The 26,227-nt window shown below is 42.0% G+C and overlaps 1 protein-coding gene across 3 annotated transcripts in view; it reads right to left on the bottom strand.

The window, feature by feature from the left end:
• LOC149319009 (AN1-type zinc finger protein 4-like) overlaps nt 1–22,618 on the bottom strand; it is a 115,080-nt gene extending 92,462 nt beyond the window's left edge. For all 3 annotated transcript variants that reach the window (XM_089510920.1, XM_089510921.1, XM_089510922.1), the window contains exons 1-5: nt 22,391–22,618; nt 19,681–19,745; nt 13,102–13,399; nt 5,381–5,456; nt 5,226–5,293 (exon numbers count right to left, since the gene is read on the bottom strand). In XM_089510920.1, the coding sequence (XP_089367046.1) occupies nt 5,226–5,293; nt 5,381–5,456; nt 13,102–13,285 (328 nt within the window). In that variant the 5' untranslated portion in view covers nt 13,286–13,399; nt 19,681–19,745; nt 22,391–22,618. The remainder of the gene's footprint in view (nt 1–5,225; nt 5,294–5,380; nt 5,457–13,101; nt 13,400–19,680; nt 19,746–22,390) is intronic.
• Between the last annotated feature and the right edge of the window lie 3,609 nt (nt 22,619–26,227).

The raw sequence follows: 26,227 nt of genomic DNA, 5'->3' as shown, positions 1-26,227 counted from the left end.
GATTCTTTCAAAACTTTGGTCAATACCTGGAACACCAACCTTACCACGCTATCGACACGGTTGCTCCCAAGAGTCCTTGCCAGCCCATTTCAAACCGCCAACCATGGTATACAGAAGAACATAGAAAAATGAGGTGGATTGGACAATGACTAGAGTGTGCCTGGCGAGATACTCGACTCTTATCTGACAAAACTTGTCATAGGAAATTCCTTCGTTCCTAGAGGCAATACGTACAGTGCAGAGAGCCTTCTCCTTTGCATGTATTGCGTCTGCAGAGTCTCGTCCAGCAGAGCTGTTTAGGGTGGTGAGGGAACTGACCCAGGTTCCACCTGTGCAGAACCCTTTACTTAACCCAACAACAGCCTGCTATGATGCATTTAACAACTACTTTGCAGATAAAATCTCTCAGATAAGAGCCGACTTGGACGCCGGAGTTATAACAGAATCAACTGATGAGGTGTCCAGCAGCTCCGTGATGTGGTTATACTGAATCAATTTTAATCTGTAATGATGACGTGGACAAGCTGCTTGGAAGAGTGAGGAAAACAACTTGTCCTCTCGTCAATTGCTCTTCATGGCTGGCCGTCCAGGGGGGTGATGCCTTGAGGATGTTCTTAAGGGACATCATCAGTGCATCCCTTAGGGAGGGTCATGTTCCATCTTGTATGAAAGAAGCAGCAGTTAGGCCGCTCCTGAAAAAACCTTCCCTTGACTCCCTGGATATGAAGAACTACAGGCCAGTCTCTTTACTACCATTTTTGAGCAACGTGATCGAGAGGGCGGTTGCACTTCAACTCCAAGCTGTCTTGGAGGAAACCGATTATCTTGATCCATTTCAAACTGGCTTTAGGACGAGATTTGGAGTGGAGACTGCCATGGTTGCTTTAGCTGATGTCTTTCATCTGGGCATCGACAGGGGTAGCGGCATTTGACACTATAGATCATGACATCCTCTTGAACCATCTGAGAAGGTTGGGAATAGGAGGCAGTGCACTCCAGTGGTTCCGTTCCTTCTTCTTGGGCAGATTCCAGGGGGTGATGCTCGGGGACAGTTGCTCGGCAAGGAAGGAGCTTAATTGTGGCGTCCCACAAGGCACCATCCTGTCCCCGATGCTTTTCAAGATATACATGAAGCCACTGGGAGAGATCATTCGGAGGAATGGGGCTGGGTGTTATCAGTACGCTGATGACACCCAGATATATTTCTCCTTGTCTTGGTCATCAGCTTTGACTTCAGATAGCGTCTCTCCTCTCAATGACTGTCTTAAAGCAGTAATGGATTGGATGAGGGGAAACAAACTGAAGCTGAATCCAGACAAAATGGAGGTACTTACGGCACCGGCTCTGAATCCAGGTATCAGGATGCAACCTCCTGTTCTAGAAGGGGTCACACTCTCCTCAAAGGACTGTGTTTGCAGTCTGGGGAGTGCTCTTGGATCCGTCACTTCACATGACAAATCAGGTGAATGTGACTGTCAGGAGTGCCTGTTACCAACTTTGGCTGATACGCCAGCTGCGCCCTTTCCTGGAAGTCAGGGACCTTGAGACCATAGTACATTTGCTGGTAACCTCATGCCTTGATTTCTGCAATTCACCTGATTTGTCATGTGAAGTGACGGATCCAAGAGCACTCCCCAGACTGCAAACACAGTCCTTTGAGGAGAGTGTGACCCCTTCTAGAACAGGAGGTTGCATGGATGGATCTCTTCTGGCAGGTGTTCCCTCAATAGTTTCCCGGCCTCTAGAAGAAATCTAACTGCTCAAATCCGACCACGCCTTAGTCATGGTCTATTGTTTATTGTAATAATTCTTAAATATATTTTAATTCTTACATTGTTTAACAGTATTTTAAGGGGGGGGGGTGAGGGTTTTGGATTGTATATTTTTTAATCTTTGTAATCTGCCCTGATTGCATTTTGTAGAGGGGTGGGATATACATTTTATTATTATTATTATTATTATTATTATTATTATTATTATTATTATTATTTTATTGTTACACAATTAGCAACTCCCTGCTATCACTTTATGAAAATACATTTAGAATCATAGGGTTGGAAGAGACCACAAGGCCCATCCATCCAACCCCCTGCCATGCATAAACTCACAATCAAAGCCCCTCTTTAATAACCTTAAAAGAAGAAGACTCCACCACATGCTGAGGGAGTGTGTTCCACTGTTGAACAGCTGTTACTGTCACGAAATTCCTCCTAATGTTTAGGTGGAATTACTTTTCCTGTTTCTTGTATCCATTGTTCTGTTTCCTAGTCTCTGGCGCAGCAGAAAACAAGTTTCCTCCATCATCTTCTAGAACATGGCCACATAGCCCGAAAAACCCACAAAAAAACCATGGATGCTGACCATGAAAGCCTTCGTCTTCACAAAGGTCTGACTGTACTGTCATGAAGCCAAGTGTCCCACCCCATCCTAAACCTGTCCATTTCATTTTTTCCCAAGTGTAGTATCCCACATTTCTCCCTGATGAAATTCATTTTGTCAGTTTTGGCCCAGCTTTCTAATCTATTATGGTCAATATTCCTTCAAATATTTAAACAGGCTTATCATATCACCTCTTAATCGTCTCTTTTCCAGGCTAAACATACCCAGCTTCCTAAGTTGCTCCTGATAGGGCATGGTTTCCAGACCTTTCACCATTTTGGTCGCCCTCCTCTGGACACACTCCAGCTTTTCAATATCCCTCTTGAATTGTGGAATATACCTCATGAATTGTGATGCCCAGAACTATACACATTATTCCAAGTTAGGTTTGACCAAAGCAAAATAGAATGACATTACTACTTCCCTTGATCTAGATACAACACTCCTACTGACTTTTTTTTAGCTGCAGCATCACACTGTTGACTCATGTTCAACTTGTCGTCTACTAGGACTCCTAAATTCCTTTCACATGAACTTTTGTCAAGCCAGAATAGGTTCTATATTTGTGCATTTAATTTTTTTCTGCCAAGTGCAGTACCTTCCATTTCTCCCTTTTGAAATTCATTTTGTTAGTTCTGTTGCAGATTTCTCATCTGTTAGTCATTCTGACTAACTGGCATATTAGCTACATCTTCTAATTTGGTGTCATCTTCGAATTTGATGAACATGTCCCCAATTCCATTATCCAAGCCACCATCCAACAGAATGCTACAGTTGTTGAATGGCACTGGACAGAACACTGTGGCACCATGCTAGTTACTTCTCTCCAGGATGCGAAGAAGCCATTGCTGTGTACCCTTTGGGTTTGGTAGACAAATGAAGTAGAAATCCACCTAATCGATGCATTGTCTAGTCCACATTTTACCAGGTTTTTTGCAAGAATATTATGAGGGACCTTGTGAAAGTCCTTACTGAATTCAAGATTCACTACATTCAGAACATTCCTTTCTTCTACCAATCTTATAACTGGATTAAAAAAAAAGAGATTAGATTAGTCTGGCATGACTTGTTTTTGAGAAACCCATGTTAACTTTGAGTGATCATGGCATTGCTTTCTAAATGTTTACAGACTGTCAAATTATCTTCTCTAGAATCTTTCATGGTATTGATTTCAGGATGACTGAATGGTAATTATTTGGGTCTTCTTTTTTTCCTTTTGCCCTCCTCCAGTCTTTTGGGACCTCTCCTGTTTTACAGGAATTATCAAGGATTATTGCTAGTGGTTCTGAGATTACTTTTGCCACTTCTTTTAATACTCATGGATTAAGTTGGAGACTTGAATTTGTTTAGAGTAGCCAGGTATTCCTGCCCTATTCCTGCACTACCTAGACAGTGCTGAATTTCCCCTACTGCATTATTTGCTCCATTTCCACAGGCTGAGCACTGTTTTCCTTTTAGGAGAAGACCAAAGCAAAGAAAGTGTTGAGTAATTCAACTTTTTCTCTGTTTACTGTTAGTATTTTGCCCCACTATTTCCTTATTCTTCCTTCTGTTATGGGCATAACCCAAAAAAGTCCTTTTTATTTTTTAATATTGCTAGCAAGCCTGAGCTCATTCTGTGCTGTGGCTTTTCTGACTTTCTCCCCAAACAAGCTGGCTATTTGTCTGAATTCTTCTTTTCTGTTGAAAAGGTAGGCAGGTTAGCCTCTGAAAATAGCATTCCACAGATGGAACACAGCCAAAGAAGATGCCTGGTAGCCACTAGCTATGTCTCATTCACTTAGGGCAGGGGTATGGAATTGCAGAGTGGGAAGGGGTCATCCATCCACAAGTCTCTCAACTGCAGTACGATGTCATGTAGCTTCCAATATTTGGCATAAATTGACATTTTGTCCTGATTTTCCTGGATTTGGCAGAGTAATTGGAACTTTAAGGAAAGGGTGGCTAAATTGCCACATTTTGGTGAAAGTTTGCTTGCCTAGTGAAAGTGTTTTGGGGTGAGTATTCACTTGAATTAATTTTTACATTTTGGGAGGTCTGGGGACTTCAAGCATTTCCTGGGGGTTTCAAGGATGATATGCAGCCTAAAGCCCACACCATCTGCACCTCTCCAGTAGGCTCCAGGTAGAGGTAAAGACACTTCTCTGTATTTTTAATGGTCTGTGTAGTTTTCCTACTGTTTTAAAACCTTGTTATCATTATTATTAATATTTATTTATAAAACACTTTAAATTTGCACAGCACTGAATTTTAAAATAAAAGAAAATTATTTTAAGAATAATAAATAAGTAATTAAATATATAAATAATAATAATTAGAATAATTTTAATTGCCAAACTACTGAATTTGATTTGAATCACTGAATACAAGACAAAGAAGGGGATGGGAGAAAGAAAACACTATACTTTTCAGTTTCATTTTTCATTCCTCAAAGAGATAACAAGGATTCTTAATCATTTTCCCATTTTAGCAATATCATGCCAAGTCATGGAGAAACATTTGTAGAGGAAGCAGATAGCCTAAGCCACTGTTAAACCCAATTCCCCTTATTACACTGCTACTTCAATGCCAATCAGTGTAGGCCACTACAGCTGCACATGAGGCTGAAAAGTGTGCATTCTCAATGCTTTATTAATGCCATAAGAGTTTATGATTTGAAAACACAGACAAGACAGAAGGTTGTGTTTACTTTAGTGGGAGAAAGGTGTGCACATGGTTTTTAGTGGGGTAGTTAATCATATATTCAGGTCTCTTCCAAGGTCAGAAGCATCTATAACAGTATAATTTTCAGTTAGTTTATGCTACCTATTTAAAAATACTTCAGAAAAAATTTAATAGGCACCTACCTCTTCTAGTATTTATAGGTCCACCTCGCATTGACAGTATCAGCTTCAAAGTGCAACCTTCTGAAATGCTGCAAACAATCATATATATTTTGTAACTTTTTCCTCAACAGAAGTAATGTTAAGAAATGTTATATATAATTTTTTAAAATACTTACTCATAATCATTCAAGCAATAATCATCTTCCAGCTCTACGTTATTCCATATTAAGTGCTGCTGAGATACAGGAATACCTTAATACAAAATCATTAAAATTTAACTGACTTATTAAGATAGCCATCTTAAGCATATTTACTTCGAAATAATTTCCTCTGAAATCAATGAAACTTAGACAAATAAGACCACACTACGACATGTACCTTTAAGAAAATTAATCTTTTTTAAATAAAAAAAAAATCTGGCTACAATTATTAATTGGTGGATTTCTAGCATTTGGTACATCAACGATGTGTTCAATGAAGAAAAAATCAGCATGGTTCATCTTTGCAAATAATAAATCTGCTTTGAACAGACTCCCATAGTGTGAGCTTGCTTTCCTTTATGTACCATTTAGGAGCAGATATATGTGCTGTGTTCACAGAAAGGCCTTGCTGGTTGTGTGATTCATTGGCTTTATTGGTCAGAACAAAGCATTTCCCAAATCCATCTGAGCAGGTATTTGGTACTTAGAAACAAAGCCAATCAACAGGTATTAAGTTGCTATCACGCACTCATTGCACTGAAAATTGGACAGAATCAACATAAAATTAAAAACTGTAAAACCAAGCACCTCACCAACCAAAGCTAGTCAACTGCTAGACTCAAAGAACTAGTTACTAAATGACAAGTAAACATTTGTGAAAATACTGCTGATTAAATGGATCTATTCTATTTCTGACTAGCAACTGAATTTGGGCCTATATTTCAAATATAGATATTGTATTTGAAAAATCCTGTTGATACACAACAGACCTTCCCAAACCTTCTCATGATAAACCAGAGTTGCAGCAGGGAGAGGGAATCAGGTGATGTCATATCTAAAATTCTAACCTTTAAAAATATGCCACAGAATGGTGTTGAATCCCATACTGTGAAGATCAAGAATCTGATGAGGTGATTGATTAACTAATGTAACCATTCCATATAATTGTGAACATCTACCATATGGGATTTTATTTAAAACTAAACACCAAAAATCTTATTAATGTTGTTTTTTACATTCCTCACTTAAACATAAAGCTCACGTAAAGGATACTTAAACATTAAATGGCTAATGGAGCATACAAAAGAATTCCAGGAAAAAAATCACCCTGTGCTTTATAGACTACAATAAAGCATTTGACCTTATAGACCACGGAAAGCTATGACCTTTTAAGGTCATGGGAATGCCAACACATCTAATAGTCCTGATAAGAAATCTGTTCTTAGGACAAGAGGCTACTGTTAGAACAGAGTTCAGAGAAAATGAATAAATCTGGCAAAGGAGTCAGGCAAGGCTGCATTCTATCACTCTATTTGTTCAACTGTAGAAAATATCATAAGAAGCCCATAAGAAGCAGGTTTAGACTTGGAAGGAGGAGGAGTGAAGATAGGAGGAAGGGACATCAATAATCTTAGATACATGGATGATACCATCACAGACTTGGAACAATTGCTAAGGAAGGTAGAAAATGAAAGTGCAAAGGCAGGCTTAACACTGAACATAAAAAAAATATTGATTATGAAAGAAATACATAAATTCAACCTAGACAATAAGAATATCAAAATAGTTAAAGCATTCCTATACAGTACCTAGGATCAAACATTGATCAGAATGGTGACTGCAGTAAAGAAATAAGACTAGGAAAGGCAGCTATGAAGGAACTAGATAAGATCCTAAAGAGTAAGATGTGATGCTGAAGAAGAGTGATGAGGATACCATGGACAGCCAAAAAGACAAATAAATGGGTCCTAGAACAAATCAAGCCAGAACTCTCCACGGACGCCAAGATGACAAAACGGAGGCTGCTATAATTTGGCCACATCATGAGAAGGCCAAATGACTCAATAGAAAAGACAATAGTGCTAGCAAAGGTTGAGAGCAGTAAAGAGAGAGGAAGACTGCACACCAGATGGCTAGACTCAATTAGGGAAGTCATGGACATGATCTGGAGGACCTGAGCAGAGCAGTGGAGGATAGTGGGGCTAGTAGCTAAAAAGGCCAATGCAATTTTAGGCTTCATCAATAAAAGTATAGTGACTAGATCAAAGGAAGTAATAGTGCCACTCTATTCTGCTTTGGTCAGGCCCCACCTGGAATAATGTGTCCAGTTCTGGGCACCAAAATTAAAAAAGGATGTTGAGAAACTGGAGCATGTCCAAAGGAGGGCGACTAAAATGGTAAAGGGTCTGGAAACCATGCCCTATGAGGAACGATTTAGGGAGCTGGAGATGTTTAGCCTAGAGAAGAGAAGGTTAAGGAGGGAGCAAGCTTGTTTTCTGCTTCTCCAGAAAACAGGACCCAGAACAATGGATTCAAGCTACAGGAAAAATGATTCCACCTAAACATTAGGAGGAACTTCCTGACAGTAAGGGCTGTTCGACAGTTGAACAGACTTCCTTGGAGTGTGGTGGAGTCTCCTTCTTTGGAGGTCTTTAAGCAGAGGCTGGATGGCCATCTGTCGGGTATGCTTTGATTGAGAGGTCCTGCATGGCAGGGGGTTGAATTGGATGGCCCTTCTGGTCTCTTCCAGCTCTATGATTCTATAATTCTAGGAGATGTCTCAATCAGAGTTACGTGTTGGGGCTGACTCGAGTACAGTTAACAGCAAAGCTCTAAATCAAGCATCATATATTTTCTCTACTTTCCTCAAGCCTTACATACATTATGGGAGATCTAAATGCTTGGTTTGGATCTAATGACACTGAGTTAGAAGCCAAATGTCCAGTATTAGCTGGCCCAATTGCAACTTAGATTGGATCTAATAAATCCTTATTATTATCTAATACTTTTAAATAGTATGTCATCTGAGGGCTTTTTTTAATATTTAATTTTTTATTGAATTATTTTAACAAATATACAAACAGTTTTGCGTAAGCCCCCTTCCACCTCCCGCAAAGCTTGATATGAGTTTAGAATCGATACACTATTAATAATTAGTAACTTACATTCAATATGTGGTATATGGATTTGGTTACATTATTGACTTCCTTGTACTCCGTATTTCCTTTAACCTTCTCAAGTAGAATTTCCCAACCCAAATTCCAAGCTACTGCCTTTCTCCAGTATATTTCAATCTTCTCTCCCTAATAATATCTAACAGCAAGTTATCTGCAAAATACTTGTCTACCTTGGACAAGTTCCAATTTTTACTTTCTTTCCATCCAAATACTATCATGGCCTGTGCTGCTTCTAATATATACTTTACTGCTTTCTCTCCATTATTATTCATTCCCCTTTTCTTCAAATTTAATGTTATACGATTTTCTTTATTTAAATGAATATCCTTACCTATAATTTTATTGATCTCTTTTATCACTTTGCTTTCAAACGTCTGAACACATGGACAATCCCACCACTAAGCATGCAGAAACCCTTGGACCCACCGCAGTGCCAACATTAAGTTGATAATTTTTTATTAAAAAGTGCTAATTGAGAAGGAGTCCTGTACCACTGCCCTAATATTTTCATCTGTTCCATTCTAGTATGCTTGTTTCTCTTAACTTTTTGTTTCCACACTTGTATATCTTCCCTTGTTAAATTTAAATCTATTTCCCAAACTCCTTTCAAAATATCTATGATTTTAAACTGATGCTCTAATATTACTCTCTATATAAGTGCAATTATACGTTTGCCTTCATTTCACATCTTTTTTATGATTCTCTCCAATAGTGGTATATTATTTCCCTTCATATTTTTAAACTATATCTTTTAACAGTTTATTTATTCCAGCTGCATGGACTCAATACTTCTTTCCAATTAAATTGGTGAGTCTCTCCATCCCACATGATTTACCCTCTTCATCAAGCAGGTCACCTATAACTCTGATACCTTCATTGGAACGACTTAGGGAGCTGGGGATGTTTAGCCTGGAGAAGAGAAGGTTAAGAGGTGATATGATAGCCCTGTTTAAATACTTGAAGGGATGTCACATTGAGGAGGGAGCAAGCTTGTTTTCTGTTGCTCCAGAAACTAGGACCCGGAACAATGGATTCAAGCTACAGGAAAAGCGATTCCACCTCAACATTAGGAGGAACTTCCTGAAAGTAAGGGCTGTTTGACAGTGGAACACACTCCCTTGGAGTGTAGTGGAGTCTCCATCGTTGGAGGTCTTTAAACAGAGGCTGGATGGCCATCTGTCGGGGATGCTTTGATTGAGATTTTGTGCATGGCAGGGATTGGACTGGATGGCCTTTGTGGTCTCTTCCAACCCTATGATTCTATGATTTTCTTTAGTGTTCTCCCTAAGTCATCATTATTGCTTGTATTCAAACTTTCTACAGGAAACCATTTAACGTTGCCATTTACCATTCCATTTTGCCATTTTCCCCAAATTTGTTTGTTTACACTCAAGGGGCCAATCAAATTACCTTTTTGCTTCTGTCCTCTCATTTTAATTACTGAACTGTGTTCCATTTTATTTATTGATCTTTCTAACCTTACCCACGTCGTCTCCCTTTGATATCCAAATTCTAAGACTCTTTTCATTTGAGTTGCTTCAAAATATAACTCTAAAGAGGGGATACCCCAACCTCCTCCTTCTTGGTGACCATAAATTAATGTATTTGTAAATCTAGGGTTTTGTTTTTTGTTTTTTTGCCTGAAATACATCTTTTGATTGTTCTATTGAGGACTTTATTGGTGAACTTTCTTTTTCAAACTTATGTGGATCTAGTACTAGTTCCTAGAAATGTTTTACAATTAATGCATTCCATTTATATAGATACTAGAATAGACAGTGATAATTACTAACATACTTATCCCATGGATCCACATACACTTAACTCAAAATCACGTGATCTTGTTGATGGACCGCAAACAATATGTGGCGGTTTTTCTCAGAGCAAGTGAGTCAGAGACATGCTTGGGGAAAGAGCTAGCAATTGACAGCTCTCTATATAGCTATAGCTCCAGTCTCTTCAGCTTGCTGACAGCACTTGGTGAAAAGGACAGGCCAGCAGGGGTCTTTTCATGGGTTTTTAATGGGGACTTTTGGAGGGCCAAAAGCCCAGAGTCCTGTTTCACTATTTTAGACTTCTCAATATGGACAGTGAGGGAGCTGCTGCAGTCACCTGCAGCTGTTGTGGGATGTTTGTCTTCTTGCCTATGGATGTAGGTAACTTCACCTGCACCAAGTGCACATTTGTAGCCCGGTTAGAAGAGAAGGTGCAGCAGCTGGAGGCCCAGCATATTAGGGAGCAAGTGGTTTTCGTGGACAGAACAGAATGGACGGTTCTGGATGGGGAACATACAGGAAGTTTCTACAGGGATTTTGGACTTCAGCTCCCAGAATCACAAACTATTGGCCAACATGGCTGGAGTTCTGGGAGCTGAAATCCAAAATCTCTTAAAGGGCACAGTTTGGTAACCACTGTTCTAGAGCAGTTGCCCACACACTCAGAAAGGAGAGGTGTAGTAGTGGTGGGTGACTTCAACGATCCTGATATTTGCTGAGAGTCACACTCAGCCAAAAATGTAAGGTCCAGAAAATTCCTCATTTGGCTGGAAGACAATTTCATTGTCCAAAAGATGGAAGAAGAAACAAGGGAATCGGCTATTTTAGATCGGGTGCTAACAAACAGGGATGATCTGGCTAATGGGCTGCAAGTGGGAGAATCCTTAGGTGGGAGCAATCATGTTGTCCTGGAGTTTGTTATACCGTGGAAAGGGAAAGCCAAGCATAGTCAGATACACATTCTAGACTTCAGGAATGCTGATTTCATTAAATTTAGGGAAATACTGGGAGTAATCCCATGGTCAAGGGAGTTCAGAATGGATGGGAGTTTCTTAAAAGGGAGATATCAAAGGCACAATTTCAAACACCCCCAATGAAGAGGGAAAATGGGAGATGTCTCAAGAAACCAGGATGGATGACTAAAGAACTTTCAACTAATCTAAGTTTTAAATGCAACATGTACTGTATTTTCTGGCGTATAAGACTACTTTTTAACCCAGGAAAATCTTCTCAAAAGTTGGGGGTCGTCTTATATACTGGGTATCATCTTATAGGGCAGGTGCTGAAACTTCTGAGCCAGACTGGAGAATCTGCGGTCGCCACGTATGGTGGGGGGAGCTAAAAATGGCCGCAGCCATATCCCCACCATATGCAACAATCGTATGAAAGCAGCTACTGCTCTGATAGTCTTGGAGACAGGGAGGGCTGGGCAGGCAGGGAGAGCTGACCAATCCAAGCAGGCTTTGTACACAACAAGGTTTCCTGCTAAGTACCTGCATGTCATTTGAATTAAAATTACCACATTGAAATCAAATCTGATGTTGTTTTTTTAATTTTTATTTGGTGTGCGTTGGAAGAGGGGTATTCTTATACGGTGAGTATATCCCAAACTCTATATTTTAACTGGAAAAATTGAGGGTCGTCTTATACGCCCAGTCGTCTTATACGCCGGAAAATATGGTATAAGAAATGGAAACGGGGGGGGGGGGGGGGGAATCACCAAAGAAGAATGTAAACAGGTAGCATAGGTAGGGTGAAAGTCAGAAAAAGTAAAGCACAGAATGAGTTCAGGCTTGCTAGAGAGATTAACAATAAAAAAGGGCTTTTGGAGGTATGTCCATGGCAAAAGGAAGAAGACAGAAATGGTAGGGCAACTGCAATTTCTTAACAGTGAGATTAAGAACAATAGAAAAGGGGTGGTTTTTTTGTTTTGTTTTTGGTTTTTTTGGTTGGTTAGTTTGTAAGAAAAAGAAGAAAAAGTAGGAAATAGTAGGGCCATTGCATGGAGAAGATGGTGAAATGCTAACAAGGGACAGAGAAAAGGCAGAACTACTCAACATCTTCTTTGCCTCAGACTTCTCATAAAAGGAAAAGGGTGCTCAACCTGAGGAAAATTAACAAACAGGATTACAATTTCCAACTCTTAATAATCAAAATGATGTAAAAAATTGAACAATTATTATTATTGTTGTTGTTGTTATGTTTATATTTATTTATATTCCGCCTTCCTCCCAGTAGTGGGACAACAGACGAAAGTAAGCAAAATTGATAATTCCTGTACCTGGAGATCCACCTTCTAGCAACCAGCCAAGGCAGACTGATTACAACAAAGAGATGGGGGAGGAGGGGTATATTGGGACAAGAGAGTGATAACAGATGCCAAGTTATTAATTTTTTAAAAAATAAAGTGACGCACACCATAGGCTTACAGCAGTGGTTCCCAAACTTTGGTCCTCCCAAATGTTTTGGACTTCAATTTCCAGAAGCCTCAACCAACTTGGCCAACAGTCAGGAATTCTGGGAGGTGAAGTCCAAAACATATGGAGGACCAAAGTTTGGGAACCACTGGCTTACAGGATTATTATCATTAATATTTCTGTTTAGAATTGCAAGCAGTTATCTAATAGCTTTTATCCCTGAAAGTATTCTGACTCAAATATTCAAAAGTGTACAACAAAGAAAGTTTATATGCAAAAATCACTGATAGTTTTTTAACATCAGTGACAGTTTTAAGCTCCTTATTAAATGCATTTCATTTAACTGTCTGGTTAAAAATAATAATAAATGTAAGCCGCCCTGATAGCCATTAGGGCTGAAGGGCGGGATATAAATACCTAAATAAATAAAAAAATAAATAAAAATAAATGTAAGCTTTAGTGAGCATGATCCTTTGATCATAATTATTCTAGATACAGATTACTTTAAAAACCTGTCTAGATTTTTATAATATAAAAAGAACACGTACCTTCCAGTCTCTGAATTTTAGCTTTCACAGAAATGATTGTTTCAAAAGGAGATACCCGCAGTTCGAAGCAAGTTCCTGTGAGAGTTTCAATGAAGAGCTCCATAATCTCATAGAAAGTACATTTGCAGTGGCATGTTCCAATATTATCTTCATTGAAGAAAGGGGGTTCTTTCTTGCTGGCCATTCTAGACAACTTTGAAATATTGGAGAGTCGTGGGCACTACAAATATCCACTTCAAGCCAAGTTATTTCTCAATATAGGAACGTTGGAGTGTTGTTCATGATTCAAGGTCTCCACCTATTATAACAAGAACAGTATCCATGCCGTTTGAGGAAGCAGTAACAGTAAGAATCATAAGATGCAAGTCTTCTAGAAAACTGTCTGTGAACATCACTTGTGTCACAGGACACTTACCCAGCAACAAAAAACAGACACCAGAACAAGCCCTTTTCAAACAAAATATTTCTTATGGATAGTTTGTACAAGCAGCCATTAGAACATTATCTTGTTTGTACTATTATTTGGCCCCAAAGTCATGAACTAGTGCCATTTTAAGCATTAATATGCTATATATTCTTTTGCTGTTTACATATAATGGAATCTATACAGATTGAGCACCTCTAATCCAGAAATGTGAAAATGTCCCAAACCCAAACCTTTTTGCCATCAGCTACCCGCTTCCACCTTCAAGGCAGCAGCTGTGGCATTTCTGCTCATTCAACTCCCAGATCCTCAGTCTCTCTTCAGCCTCACATCTCATACACAACACAGCTAGAGAACTGATGAGACGCAAGGCTGGAGAGAGATGAGAGTATTTGTAAAATAACAGGAGTCATGGATTCACACCAAGTATTATACTTAGATTCCTACCATTTCACAGATCTTCAGTTTCTCTCCAGGTTCATTATCTCCCATGTCTCTCTCCAGCCTCCCATATCTCTCCAGCCTCACAAATATAATATGTGATATGCTAATTGTGTTGTGTATATGCAAATACAGATATTAATTTAAAAATCTTTAAATATGGGACACTTCTGGTCCAAGTATTTTGGATAAGGTATACTCCACCTGCATATAAAGTAGTCACGTTCAAGTACTTGTTGTAAACAGGTACACTTTTCTACGCTTTATCTTCACCAAGAAAAGAAGCAAATTACATTTTTTGAACCCACAGTCATTGCCTGCTTGCAGACAGAACAGAATAAAGTATATACTCGACTATAAGTCAATTTCACGTATAAGTCAATGGTAAGTTTTGGGGCCAAAATTATAGATTTTGCTATGCCCGGAGGATAAGTTGAGGGTAAAATATGTCCCTAAAGGATGAAGCTAAGCAAAACAATGTCTCAGAACTTGCAAAATTCCAGTAGACATAACTCTTTGTTCTTAATCTTAAGACTGGATGGATGAGAGAGCAGAAGGGGTTGGTGCTTCATATATTATACTCTTGCTTTTCACCAGGAGATGGTTCCTTCTTTTAAATAAGAGTTAAGATACAGTACTTAAATTGACTTGTGGATAAGCTGATTCAGGTTTTTTCAGGTCAATTTTTGACCTAAATTTCTACTTATATGTGAGTATATACAGTATGTATCCTTGAGGTACAGCTAAAGAGAGTATACTGTAAGCCTATATATAACTGCAGCGGCACAAAAAACTACTCACAAGCAACTAAGCAGGCAAATTGTCTGTACATTAGCAGACATTTGAAGTAATACATCATTACCAAGGAATTTCTTGATAGCAGAGAGGGAAAGGAAAATTTGAAAAGTAACATAATGAATGTGAACCCCACAACTTTTTTGGTACAGTGAGTAACCTTTTAGTTGCCTTTAAACTTATTTTAAAGGGCATTTTAGGGGTGAAGCAGATGGCTGCTAAAGATTGACCTCCAGCCGCTCCAGCTGCAATCAGGCCGGAACCACAGCGACCACACAGCCCGCTCCCAAAGCTAGCCACTGTCTGCAGTCCCAAGCCATGCCAGCCAGGAGTCAATTCAAATCAACTTCTTTTTAACCCAGTCCTTTTGATTGGAGTGTGACCTTGGTGCGGCTTCTGGCCACTTCAGGGGTGGGGTGGGGTGTGTCATGTAAACACCATGCCCCCCAAAGTAGCAGGAAGCCACTTTATTTGGCCTGTGCATTCTGGGCCTTAGACATATTTTGTCCAGAATACTTCAGTTGTGCTGGGGAATGGGAGGTATGGCTGGAACAGAGCGAACAAATGTTACAAAAGAAGACAGGATCGCTGTTTGATAGCTATCCTGCCTTCAGTTCACTTTGTTTCCCAGATTGGTTTGGAGAGCAGACCAACCATTCCACAGAACCTCACTCTGCTTCTCTGCAATGCCAGGTCGGTTAAGAACAAGACTCATGTCATCCATGATCTCCTTCTGGATGAGGATGCCGACCTGGCTTGCTTTACAGAGACCTGGCTGGGAGAGGACAGCGCAGTCACTTGGGCACAGGCCCTCCCAGCTGGGTATTCTGTCAGCGAGCAGGTGAGGGGAAGTGGGCGGGGAGGCGGAGTAGCTCTAGTTTACAAAAACAACCTGACCTTGACCAGGATACCTGTCCAGAACACAGCCCACTTCGAGTGTATGTACCTTATCCTGAGGACCAGGGATAGTTTGGGGATTCTGCTAGTCTACCGACCACCCCATTGTCTAGCAGACTCCCTAACCGAGCTGATGCAGCTGGTCTCTGAGCTGTTGTTGGAGTCCCTCAGGCTTTTAGTTTTGGGAGACTTCAACATTCCGCTCGAGACCAGTTTAACAGGCGTGGCTAGGGAGTTCATGGAGACCATGACAAACATGGGCCTATCCCAATTGGTCGCTGGGCCTACACATTGTGCAGGTCATACACTCAATGCGGTCTTTAGCACGGAACAGGAAGATCCGTGGGCGGAGGTTACTAGTACCTCCGCATTGTCATGGACGGATCATTTCCTGGTCAAGATGAAACTTAGAGCCTGTATCCGCCCCACCGGAGGTGGTGGACCCATTAGAATGGTCCGCCTTCGAAGGTTAATGGAACCAATCCGATTCCAGAAAGCCTTAGAGAGTTTAATGGTTGGGAATGCCAGTGATCCTGTTGATACTTTGGTTAATACTTGGAACACCGATCTCCCCAGGGCTATCGACACGATTGCTCCCAAGCGTCCTTGCCATTCCGCTTCAAACTGTAAGCCATGGTATACACCAGAGCTTAGGAATATGAAGCGGCTTGGACGATGACTAGAGCACAAGTGGCGAAAGACTCGACTCTTATTCGACAGAACTCGCCATAGGAACTTTCTTTGGTCCTATTGGGAGGCAATACGTGCAGCGAAGAGATCCTTCTTCTTTGCACATACTGCATCTGCAGACTCCTGTTCAGCAGAGCTGTTTAGGGTGGTGAGGGAGATGACGCAGGTGTCCCCTGCGCCAAATCCTTTACTTAACCCGACAACAGCCTGCTGTGATGCGTTTAATAACTTCTTTGTAGATAAAATCTCTCAGATAAGAGTCGACTTAGACGCCAATATTTCAACAGAAACCATAGACGAGGTGTCCAGCGACTCTGTCGATGAAGTTATTCTGGATCAGCTGCAATCTGTGAGTACTGATGACATGGACAAGCTCCTTGGTAGGGTGAGGAAAACAACTTGCCCTCTCGACCCTTGCCCATCATGGCTGGTCGTCCAGGGGGGGGATGCATGGAGGACGGTCCTTACGGATATCATCAATGCGTCCTTCAGGGAGGGACATATTCCATCTTGTTTGAAGGAGGCGGCTGTTAGGCCGCTTCTGAAAAAACCTTCCCTGGACCCCCTGGATATGAACAACTATAGGCCAGTCTCTTTGCTACCATTCTTGAGCAAGGTAATCGAGAGGGTGGTTGCTCTTCAACTCCAAGCTGTCTTGGATGAAACCGATTATCTAGACCCATTTCAAACTGGCTTTAGGACAGGCTTTGGGGTTGAGACTGCTATAGTTGCCTTGACCGATGATCTGCGTCTGAGCATCGACAGGGGCAGTGTGTCCCTGTTGGTGCTCCTAGACCTCTCAGTGGCTTTTGACACGATAGATCATGGCATCCTCTTGGACCGCCTGAGGGGGTTAGGTATCGGAAGCACTGCATTGCAGTGATTCCGGTCCTTCCTCTCAGGCAGGTCCCAGAGGGTGCTGCTCGGGGACAGCTGCTCCAGTAAAAGGGAGCTCACCTGTGGGGTTCCACAGGGTGCTATACTGTCCCCGATGTTATCTAACATCTATATGAAGCCGCTGGGTGAGATTATTCGGATGACACCCAGATCTATTTCTCCGTGTCTCGTTCGTCGGCCTCGAATTCTAATGGCATCTCCTCTCTCAATGAATGTCTCCAAGCAGTAATGGGCTGGATGAGGAAAAACAGATTGAAACTGAATCCGGACAAGACAGAGGTGCTCACGGTAGCAGCCCCAAAACCAAGAATTGGGTTGCAACCTCCAGTCCTGGATGGGGTCACACTCTCCTCTAGTGACTGTGTTCGCAGCCTGGGGGTGCTCCTTGACTCATCGCTCCTGATGATAAATCAGGTAAATGTGACAGTCAAGAGCGCCTGTTATCAGCTTCGGCTGATACGCCAACTGCACCCTTTTCTGGAAGTAAGGGATCTCAAGACAGTTGTACACGCGCTGGTAACCTCACGCCTAGATTTCTGTAATGCACTCTACATGGGGCTACCCTTGTACTTGATTCGGAAACTGCAATTAGTGCAGAACATGGCGGCCAGAGTAGTGTCAGGAACATCGAGGAGGGACCATATTACTCCGGTATTGAAGTCCCTCCACTGGCTGCCTATTAGTTTCCGGGCCCAGTACAAGGTGTTGGGTTATCACCTTTAAAGCCCTAAATGGCTTGGGTCCAAACTATCTCAGGGACCGCTTCTTCCCATATAATCCTCCACACACACTCCGGTCCTCTGGGAGGAATTTACTGCAGCCTCAAAGAGCTAGACTTTCGGCTACCTCCCAGAGGGCTTTTTCTGTTGTCGCCCCCAGATTGTGGAATGACCTGCCAGACGAGATCCGTCAATTGACATCTTTAGACAGCTTTAAAAAGGCTGTCAAGACGGATCTCTTCCGGCAGGCCTTTCCGGAATAGATAACCCTGGTCTCAGGAACCCTGTTCTTATGAGAGTCCCCAAGGTCCTCCTGGAAATGCTACCGTAGTTTACTGTTTTATTTGTTTTGTTCTGTTTTGTTTTTGTCTTGTAATAATGTGTATGTGTTAGTGTTGTTTAATTAGTTGGTTTTAATTATAATTGATTTAATAATTTTTTAAGGGGGGAGGGAATTTTGATCTACAATGTATTGTATTTTATTGCTGTTAGCCGCCCCGATTGACCTCAAGGGGCGGGATATAAATAAACTTTTATTATTATTATTATTATTATTATTATTCAGGTTTAAGGCCATTTTCTTAGCAATCCTTCATTTTGAAGAAAGATAACAAAATTAATGAAAAAGTAACACATAGCACAAGAAAAAATCCAACATATTTTTAAAACTTTATAACAAAATAGCAATGAATTACAGTGTTCCAAAGCTCTGCTCATGATGGATAAGAACCATAGGCTGCATCTACAGTGCAGAAATAATTAAGTTTGACACCATTTTAATTGCCATGGTTCAATGCAATGGAATCCTGGGAACTGTAGTTTTGTGAAACATTTAGCCTTCTCTATCTAAGAGCTGTGGTGCCACAACAAACTACAATTCCCAAATTTATAACTTTGAACCATGACAGTTAAAGTGGTGTCAAACTGGATTATTTTTGAAGTGCAGAAGCAGCCACAGTCAAAAAAAGGGATGTGTTTCATAAAAACATTACACAAAACAGGTACTTTTCAAGAACCCACCATGGATAAAGAAATGTATGTTTTAAAGATAAATAAACATAATTCCATTAGATGAGGTACAAAATTTTCTTTTGTGTTTTGCAGTTCAGAACACAGCAAGGCAGTTAAGCTGAGGATATCCCTGTCATGCAATGAAAAGGTGAACTAAAGAACAAATGTATGCATTTGGTCCAAAGATAGGCAGAGTGCTTTGTGGAGGGCTACTCCACAGTGTTTTGTACCCTGTTCTAAGTAAGGGGCAAAACACGCCACTGTCCCGATCTGGCAGTTTGCTGCTCTAAAAAGAACTGGCCAAAAATGCCGCTCCTTTTTAGAGTGGCAAAAAGCTGCCCTTGCTGCCACAGTGGTGACTTTTCGCTGGTTCTCTGGTGCAGCGCCAAAGAAACAGCGTGATGCCGCCCAACCTTGAAGTCAGGTGTGCAGCATGATGCCAGCATCAGAGACAAGTTGGGGTGGTCAGTGTGCGGTCGCCACACCCCACTCCAGCCTGATGCCAGTCTGTTTCCCACCTTGCTTTTCCTATCATTATAAAAAAAAGAGGCAAGCAAATTACAGCTTACAGTACATAAACTTAGCCCCTGTCAGTCAGAACCACTTTGATAATTCACTTTCATTCCATCAAGCCCAATTCAGGGCTAAATCAAATGTATGTGCAATACTCTGAAAGCCAAGAGGCCAAAAACTGTTCCTGCTCACCTCAGCTGTCCAAGAATGAGGTCTCAAACTGTGATCATTATACCTCAGAAGCAGCTTTGGGTTTCCTATAAATAAAAAGAAAATCCTATAGTTGTTAAATCTATCAGGAAGAAACCAAGAATTTACTAGTAACTTTCAGCAACTAACTGATTCTTAAAGTCAACTCCCTCAATTTATGGGGATTTAATAGGGAAATTTGCACAAGCCCCAACAATATGGGAACTCCCTTCTTACTGATGCATGTTTAATACTAGTCCCTTATGTAGAAGCCATTCAGACAAACAGGAAAAGTCTATTTCAGCCTTCTGCTGAATTTGAAACTGGCTACTGCGTTCAAAACAACTTGCCAAATTTTTCTGTATGCTTGCCACTATGGCTGTTAGGTTTTGTATGTCCGCATAAAAATAATTAAGCAGCTTTGGATGAGACAGATTATCTAGATCAGTGGTCCCCAAATTGTGCCCTTTAAGAGATTTTGGACTTCAGCTCCCAGAAGCCTAAGGTATGTTGGTCTGGGATTCTGGGAGCTGAAGTCCAAAATCCCTTGAAGAGCACTGTCTGGGGACCTCTGATCTAGATCCAGGCCTGGTTATGGGACGATTTTGGATGCTTCGGTGGGTGACTTACACAAGAAACTAGACAGGAGTGTGTCCCTGTTGATTCTGCTGGAGCTCGCAGCAGTCAGCACCATCAACTATGGTATCCTTCTAGGCCCTCTCTGAGATGGGACTTGGGGACACTATTATGCAGTGGTTTCAGTCTCCTGGAAGGGCGAACTCAGAAGGTGGTGCTATAGGATTCAGTGCCATTGGCCAGAGAGGTACCTCAGTGTTTTCTTTTTGGTCTCCCAGATGCTATTTAACAACTATATGAAACTGCTGGAGAATTTTGAGGTACAGTGCAATCAATATGCTGACACCCAGTTCTATTTCTTCCAATCTGATTCCAAGGAAGCTGTCTCAGTACTGAACCAATGTCTATTATCAGTAATGGAGGGCAAACAAATTGAAAGTTAATTTAGATAAAACAGGAGTCCTCCTGGTGAATCTAAAGGCAGATCAGAAAATAGTGACACTACTCGCAGTGGATGAGATTGTACTCTGCTTGAAATCTCAGGCTTGCAGCTTGTGTGTTCTTCTGGATTCAGCTATGAGCCTGGATGCCCAGGTCTCAGCAGTGACCAAGAGCGCATTTGCACAGTTAAAACTAGCACATCAGGTACACCAGATGCACCCGTTCTTTGGGATGTCAGATCCGGCTATGGTGACACATGCCTTGATTACATCCTGTTTGAACTACTGTAATTTATTCTACATAGATGACAGTAACTGTTCTACAATCAATACAGCTGGCAAGGCAAAATAATTTCAAATCCAGAACTCCTAAACCTTCTCTTTCCTTTGCTTCTTGTAACATTTTCCATTTGAACCTTGTTTTTTATCCCAGCCCATACAAAATGCAACAGATTCTGTGCCATTGTTTAAATAGATTGTCACTTAATATTATGGATGTAGCATGTCTTCATTTCAGTAAGGCTGTCAATAAGGTCTCCCATTATATTCTTGGTAACACACTAGTAAAAGGCGGGCTAGACAGAGCTACTGTTAGGCGGATTTGTGACTGGCTGACAAGCTAAATCCAAAGGGTGCCCAATAATGTCTCCTTTTCATCCTGGAGAGAAGTGACCAGTGGGGTCCCACAGGGCTCTGTCCTGGGCCCAGTGCTATTCAACATCTTTATCAATGACTTGGATGAAAGAATTGGGGGCATACCTATCAAATTTGCAGATGACACCAAATTAGGAGGAATAGCTAATACTCCAGAGGACAGGATCAAAATTCAAAATAACCTGAATAGACTAGAAAGCTGGGCCAAAGCTAACAAAATGAAATTCAACTGGGAGAAAAGTAAGGTACTGCACTTAGGGCAGAAAAATAAAATGCACAGATATAGGATGGGGGCCACCTGGCTGAATGAAACTACGTGTGAAAGGGATCTAGGAGTCCAAGTAGACCACAAGTTAAACATGAGTCAACAGTGTGATGTGGCAGCTAAAAAGACCAATGCAATTTTAGGCTGCATCAATAGAAGTATAGTGTCTAGATCAAGAGAAGTACAGTCATATTGCCACTATGTTCTGCTCTGGTCAGGCCCACCTGGAATATTGTGTCCAGTTCTGGGCGCCACAATTCAAGAAGGATGTGGAGAAACTGGAGCTTGTCCAAAAGTGGGCGACTAAAATGGTGAAGGGTCGAAATCATGCCCTATGAGGAACGACTTAGGGTGCTGGGGATGTTTAGCCTGGAGAAGAGAAAAGGTTAAGTGGTGATATGATAGCCCTGTTTAAATATTGGAAGGGATGTCATATTGAGGAGGGAGCAAGCTTGTTTTCTTCTGCTCCGGAGAGTAGGACCCAGAGCAATGGATGCAAGCTCCAGGAAAAGAGATTCTACCTCAACATTAGGAGGAACTTCCTGACAATAAGGGCTTTTTGAGACACAGTCCCTGGGAGAGTGGCGGAGTCTCCTCCCTTAGAAGCTGGATGGCCATCTGTCAATGGGGATGCTTTGATTGGGATTTCCTGCATGGCAGAATGGGGCCCTTGGGGTCCCTTCCAAGTCTAGGATTCTATAAGTCAGCCAAACAAAACAAACAAGTGAAGTAGAGGAGCAGATGTGATCCGCCTTGGAAACTGCGGTCAGAGGCTTACCAAACTGGTAGCTAAACTCCACTGAGGAAAGGAGAGTAACTCCCAGTGAAAGCGCCTGCTTCCGCGCCCCTCTGGGTTGCCTCTTGACCTTTGCCGCTGGGGCCCCGTCACTCAGGGAAGTCTCTGCATCGACTGGGAAGACAGACCTCGGCCCCAAGAGCCGCCGAGGGACCAAGAGAGACGCGGGGGCCTCCGCCTGCGGCTTACCCAGCGCTTCCCTTCACAGAGCCGCGGGGGACGGAGAGGGCCAGGAGGAGGGAGAGGGCCGCGGCTGCAGTTCAGAGCCAGAGCGCGGCTGCCCCGCCTCCGCCGCCTCCGCCTCCTGCTGCTGCCCCCGCCGGGCCTTTGTGACGCCAGAGAAGCGGCCCTGCCGAGGCCTCAAGCCTCCCTTCTTTCCAACGGACGCCTCCGACGGAAGCGCCGCGTTTGTTGTCGGTTGCCAAGGAGACAGGGAAAAGGCGGAAGCTGTGTGCTGCCGTCGCCAGGGGCAACCTTGGCCTAGCTCTGAGGCTGCATCCACACTGGAGAAATAACCCGGTTTGGTATCTATCTGGCTCAAGGCTATGGGATTCTGGGAGTTGGAGTTTGTGCTCCGCTCTGGGCCCACAGCAAACTCCAACTCCCAAACGGGGTTATTTCTCCAGTGTGGATGCAGTCTAACCGGGCCCTCTGCGCCCGAGGAGGCTGCTGGGAGATGTAGTTTAACGGGGCGGCGATGGTGGTGCAGCTTTCTCTCCTCGTCCTCGTGGCTTTTGCAGCCTTTAAGGAAGCCCTCCTTCCCCATAACTCCTTCGTCGTTGCGGGCCTTCCTTCCAGGCGTCTTCGACTTATGGCACGGTATAACCATAAAGGGACCCAGCCCCCCTCCGATTTTGGAAGCTAAGCGGGCTCAGCCCTGGTTAGCACTCGGATGACAGACCATCAACGAATAGTAGGTTATTGCAGAGGAAGAGACTGAGGAAAAAGCACTTTCCTTGCCTAAATCACAGAGTTGGAAGAGAGGGCTATCCAAACCCCCGGCTCTGCACTTCTGACAGTTGGCCATCCAGCCTCTTTAACATCCAAAAAAGACTGCATTCCCAGGAGGCAGCAGATCCCATGGCCAGGGATCTCTTTTCCTGCAGCTTGCATCCATTGCTCCAGGTCCTGTTCTCTGGAGCAGCAGAAAACAAGCTTGCTCCCTCCTCAATATGACATCCTCTCAAGTAGTTAAACAGGGCTATCACATCACTTCTTAGCCTTCTCTTCTCCAGGCTAAACATCCCCAGCTCCCTGAGTCGTTCCTCATAGGGCATGGTTTCCAGACCCTTCACCGTTTTAGTCGCCCTCCTTTGGACATGCTCCAGTTTCTCAATGTCCTTTTTGCATTGTGGCGCCCAGAACTGGACAGTATTCCAGGTGGGGCCTGACCAAAGCAGAACAGAGTGATGCTATAACTTCCCTTGATCTAGACACAATACTTCTATTGAAGGAGCCCAGAATCACATTGGCCTTTGTAGCTGCCATATCACACGGTTGACTCATGTTCAACTAGGACTCCTAGATCCCTTTTGCACATAGTCTCCTTAAGCCAGGTGTCTCCCATTGGGCCTAGCCTGAAGAAGCAGAGCCCTCTCTCCAGTCCATCCTGGGCCATCCAGCCATGGAGGGAGAGATGCAGGCCCAGCTCCATTGGGCCTGGCCTGAACTAAGAAAAAGAGCCCTCCGTCCAGTCCATCTGGCCTCAGAGGGAGAGAAGAATGCTGGACCTGATCCCTTTCCCCACCACCATTCCCTTCTCCTTTTGTACCGTGTCTTTTTAGATTGTAAGCCTGAGGGCAGGGAATTGTCTAATTAGAAAGATTGTATGTACAGCGCTGTGTAAATTTACAGCACTATACAGTTGGCCCTTCTTATACGCAGAATTTTTATACATGATTCAAGCATACACGGTTTGAAAATGTTCAGAAAAAGTATACATTTCAAATGTCAAACCTTGGTTTTCCATTTTGTATAAGGGACACCATTTTGCTATGCCATTATATTTAATGGGACTTGAGCATGCATGGATTTTGTTATACACAGGGGATCTTGGAACCAAACCCCAGTGGATAACAAGGCTCCACTGTATAAATAAAGTTTAATAAAAATAATAATTTCATTTTTTTCCTGCCTAAATGCAGTACTTTATATTTCTCCCTGTTGGAGTTCATTTTGTTAGCTTTCTAATCTATTACAGTCATTTTGAATTTTGATCCTGTCCTCTGGGGTATTAGCTACTCCTTCTAATTTGATGTCAGCTGCAAATTTGATAAGCATGCCCTCTATTCCATCATATTTCCTATGCATGCCCTCTATACCATCATCCAATATACCATCATCATAAAGATGGTGAATAGCATTGGGCCCAGGAGAGAACCCTGTGGCATCCATTGGTCACTTTCCCCAAGGATGAAGACGAGCTATTGCTGAGCACCCTTTGGGTTCAGTCAATCAAGCAATTACAAATCTACCTAACTGATGCATTGCCTAGCCCCCATTTTATCATATCAATTTATTTTTTGATTTAGTGTGTTTCTAAATATAGACCAGATTCTTTCACATGCTGCAGAAGATGGAGGAATGTGAAGAAGCAAGAAACAAGAAGAGTCAGAGGCTGTGTTGTACAAAGACCTTGCCACCATGTTGTAGGAGGGATATGTTTGGCAGAATCCCAGACTGCATTCCTAGACCAAAATCCCTGAAGATGTTCTGTATTCTCCAACACTTGAAGGTATCTTCCCTGCATCAAGTCCTATGTTTGATGTTTGTTTTATAACCCAGTCAAATGCAGTCACAGTGCTTTTCTGCTGCTCCAGAGACTAGGACCCGGAACAATGGATGCAAGCTCCAGGAAAAGAGATTCCACTTCAACATTAGGAGGAACCTCCTGACAGTAAGGGCTGTTTGACGGTGGAACACATTCCCTCCGAGTGTAGTGGAGTCTCCTTCCCTGGAGGTCTTTAAGCGGTCTCTTCCAACTCTACGATTCTATGATTCTATCATCACTGAATCTTGGATTCAACAGCTTTGCAGCTACATGCATTGTATGGCAGCGAAATTCATCCTCCTTTTTAAATAAAATCTTTCATTTCACTTTCTTCTATAGTTGTAAGAGGATACACTGAGATACTCAAAAATTGTTGTTTTTTATCTTGGTCATTTGATTAGAGTTATCTGATGGAATTGCACTGTCTGATTCAGATGCAGTGACTGCTGCTGAAATTGGCTTTAGAATCTCCACGGAATTCTGCAGCTGAACCCAGAAGACCTCCTCTTCAAGAACAGCGTTTCTTAGACTCCTGAGTAATTTAAGATCTTCAACTGTTTCTTAAAAGAGTTTGTTTTTTAGTAAACTTTCAAAGGAGAGCACCATTCCATCCCACCGAGTTTTACTACAGAGCTTCAGGGTTTTTTTTAATTTATTTTATTCTTTGCATTTTTTCTACTTGCTTTTTGAAAACTGCAGCTACAATATGAGTAGCTTTTACATGTTTTATAGTTTCTTTTGCTTGTCTATTGATCATTTGAAGGATGCCCAGTTTCATAATATCATTAAGAAGCAAATTTATCCAAGGAGCTGCACATCCTATTGCAGTAATATGATCTCCCACGCTGCTTTCATATTGCTGGTTTTGTCAGTAATTAAAGCAAATGCGTTACCACTCCCAAACTGATAACTGCTGCTTGTATATGTGTTGTATGTTGTCACAAAATCTCCAACTCTCCAGTACTATTTTTAAAGGTTTTTTTTGTTGTTGAAAAAATGAATCTCTTTCCTGTAGCCTGAATCTGTTGCTTCATGTCATAGTCTCTGGA

This window comes from Sceloporus occidentalis, unplaced genomic scaffold (genome assembly GCF_023333645.1).
Source record: "Sceloporus occidentalis isolate IW3139 unplaced genomic scaffold, rSceOcc1.0.p SCAF_2, whole genome shotgun sequence".
Lineage (NCBI taxonomy): Eukaryota > Metazoa > Chordata > Lepidosauria > Squamata > Phrynosomatidae > Sceloporus > Sceloporus occidentalis.
Note: the sequence above shows the minus strand (reverse complement) of the source record. Positions and strands in the feature narration are given on the sequence as shown.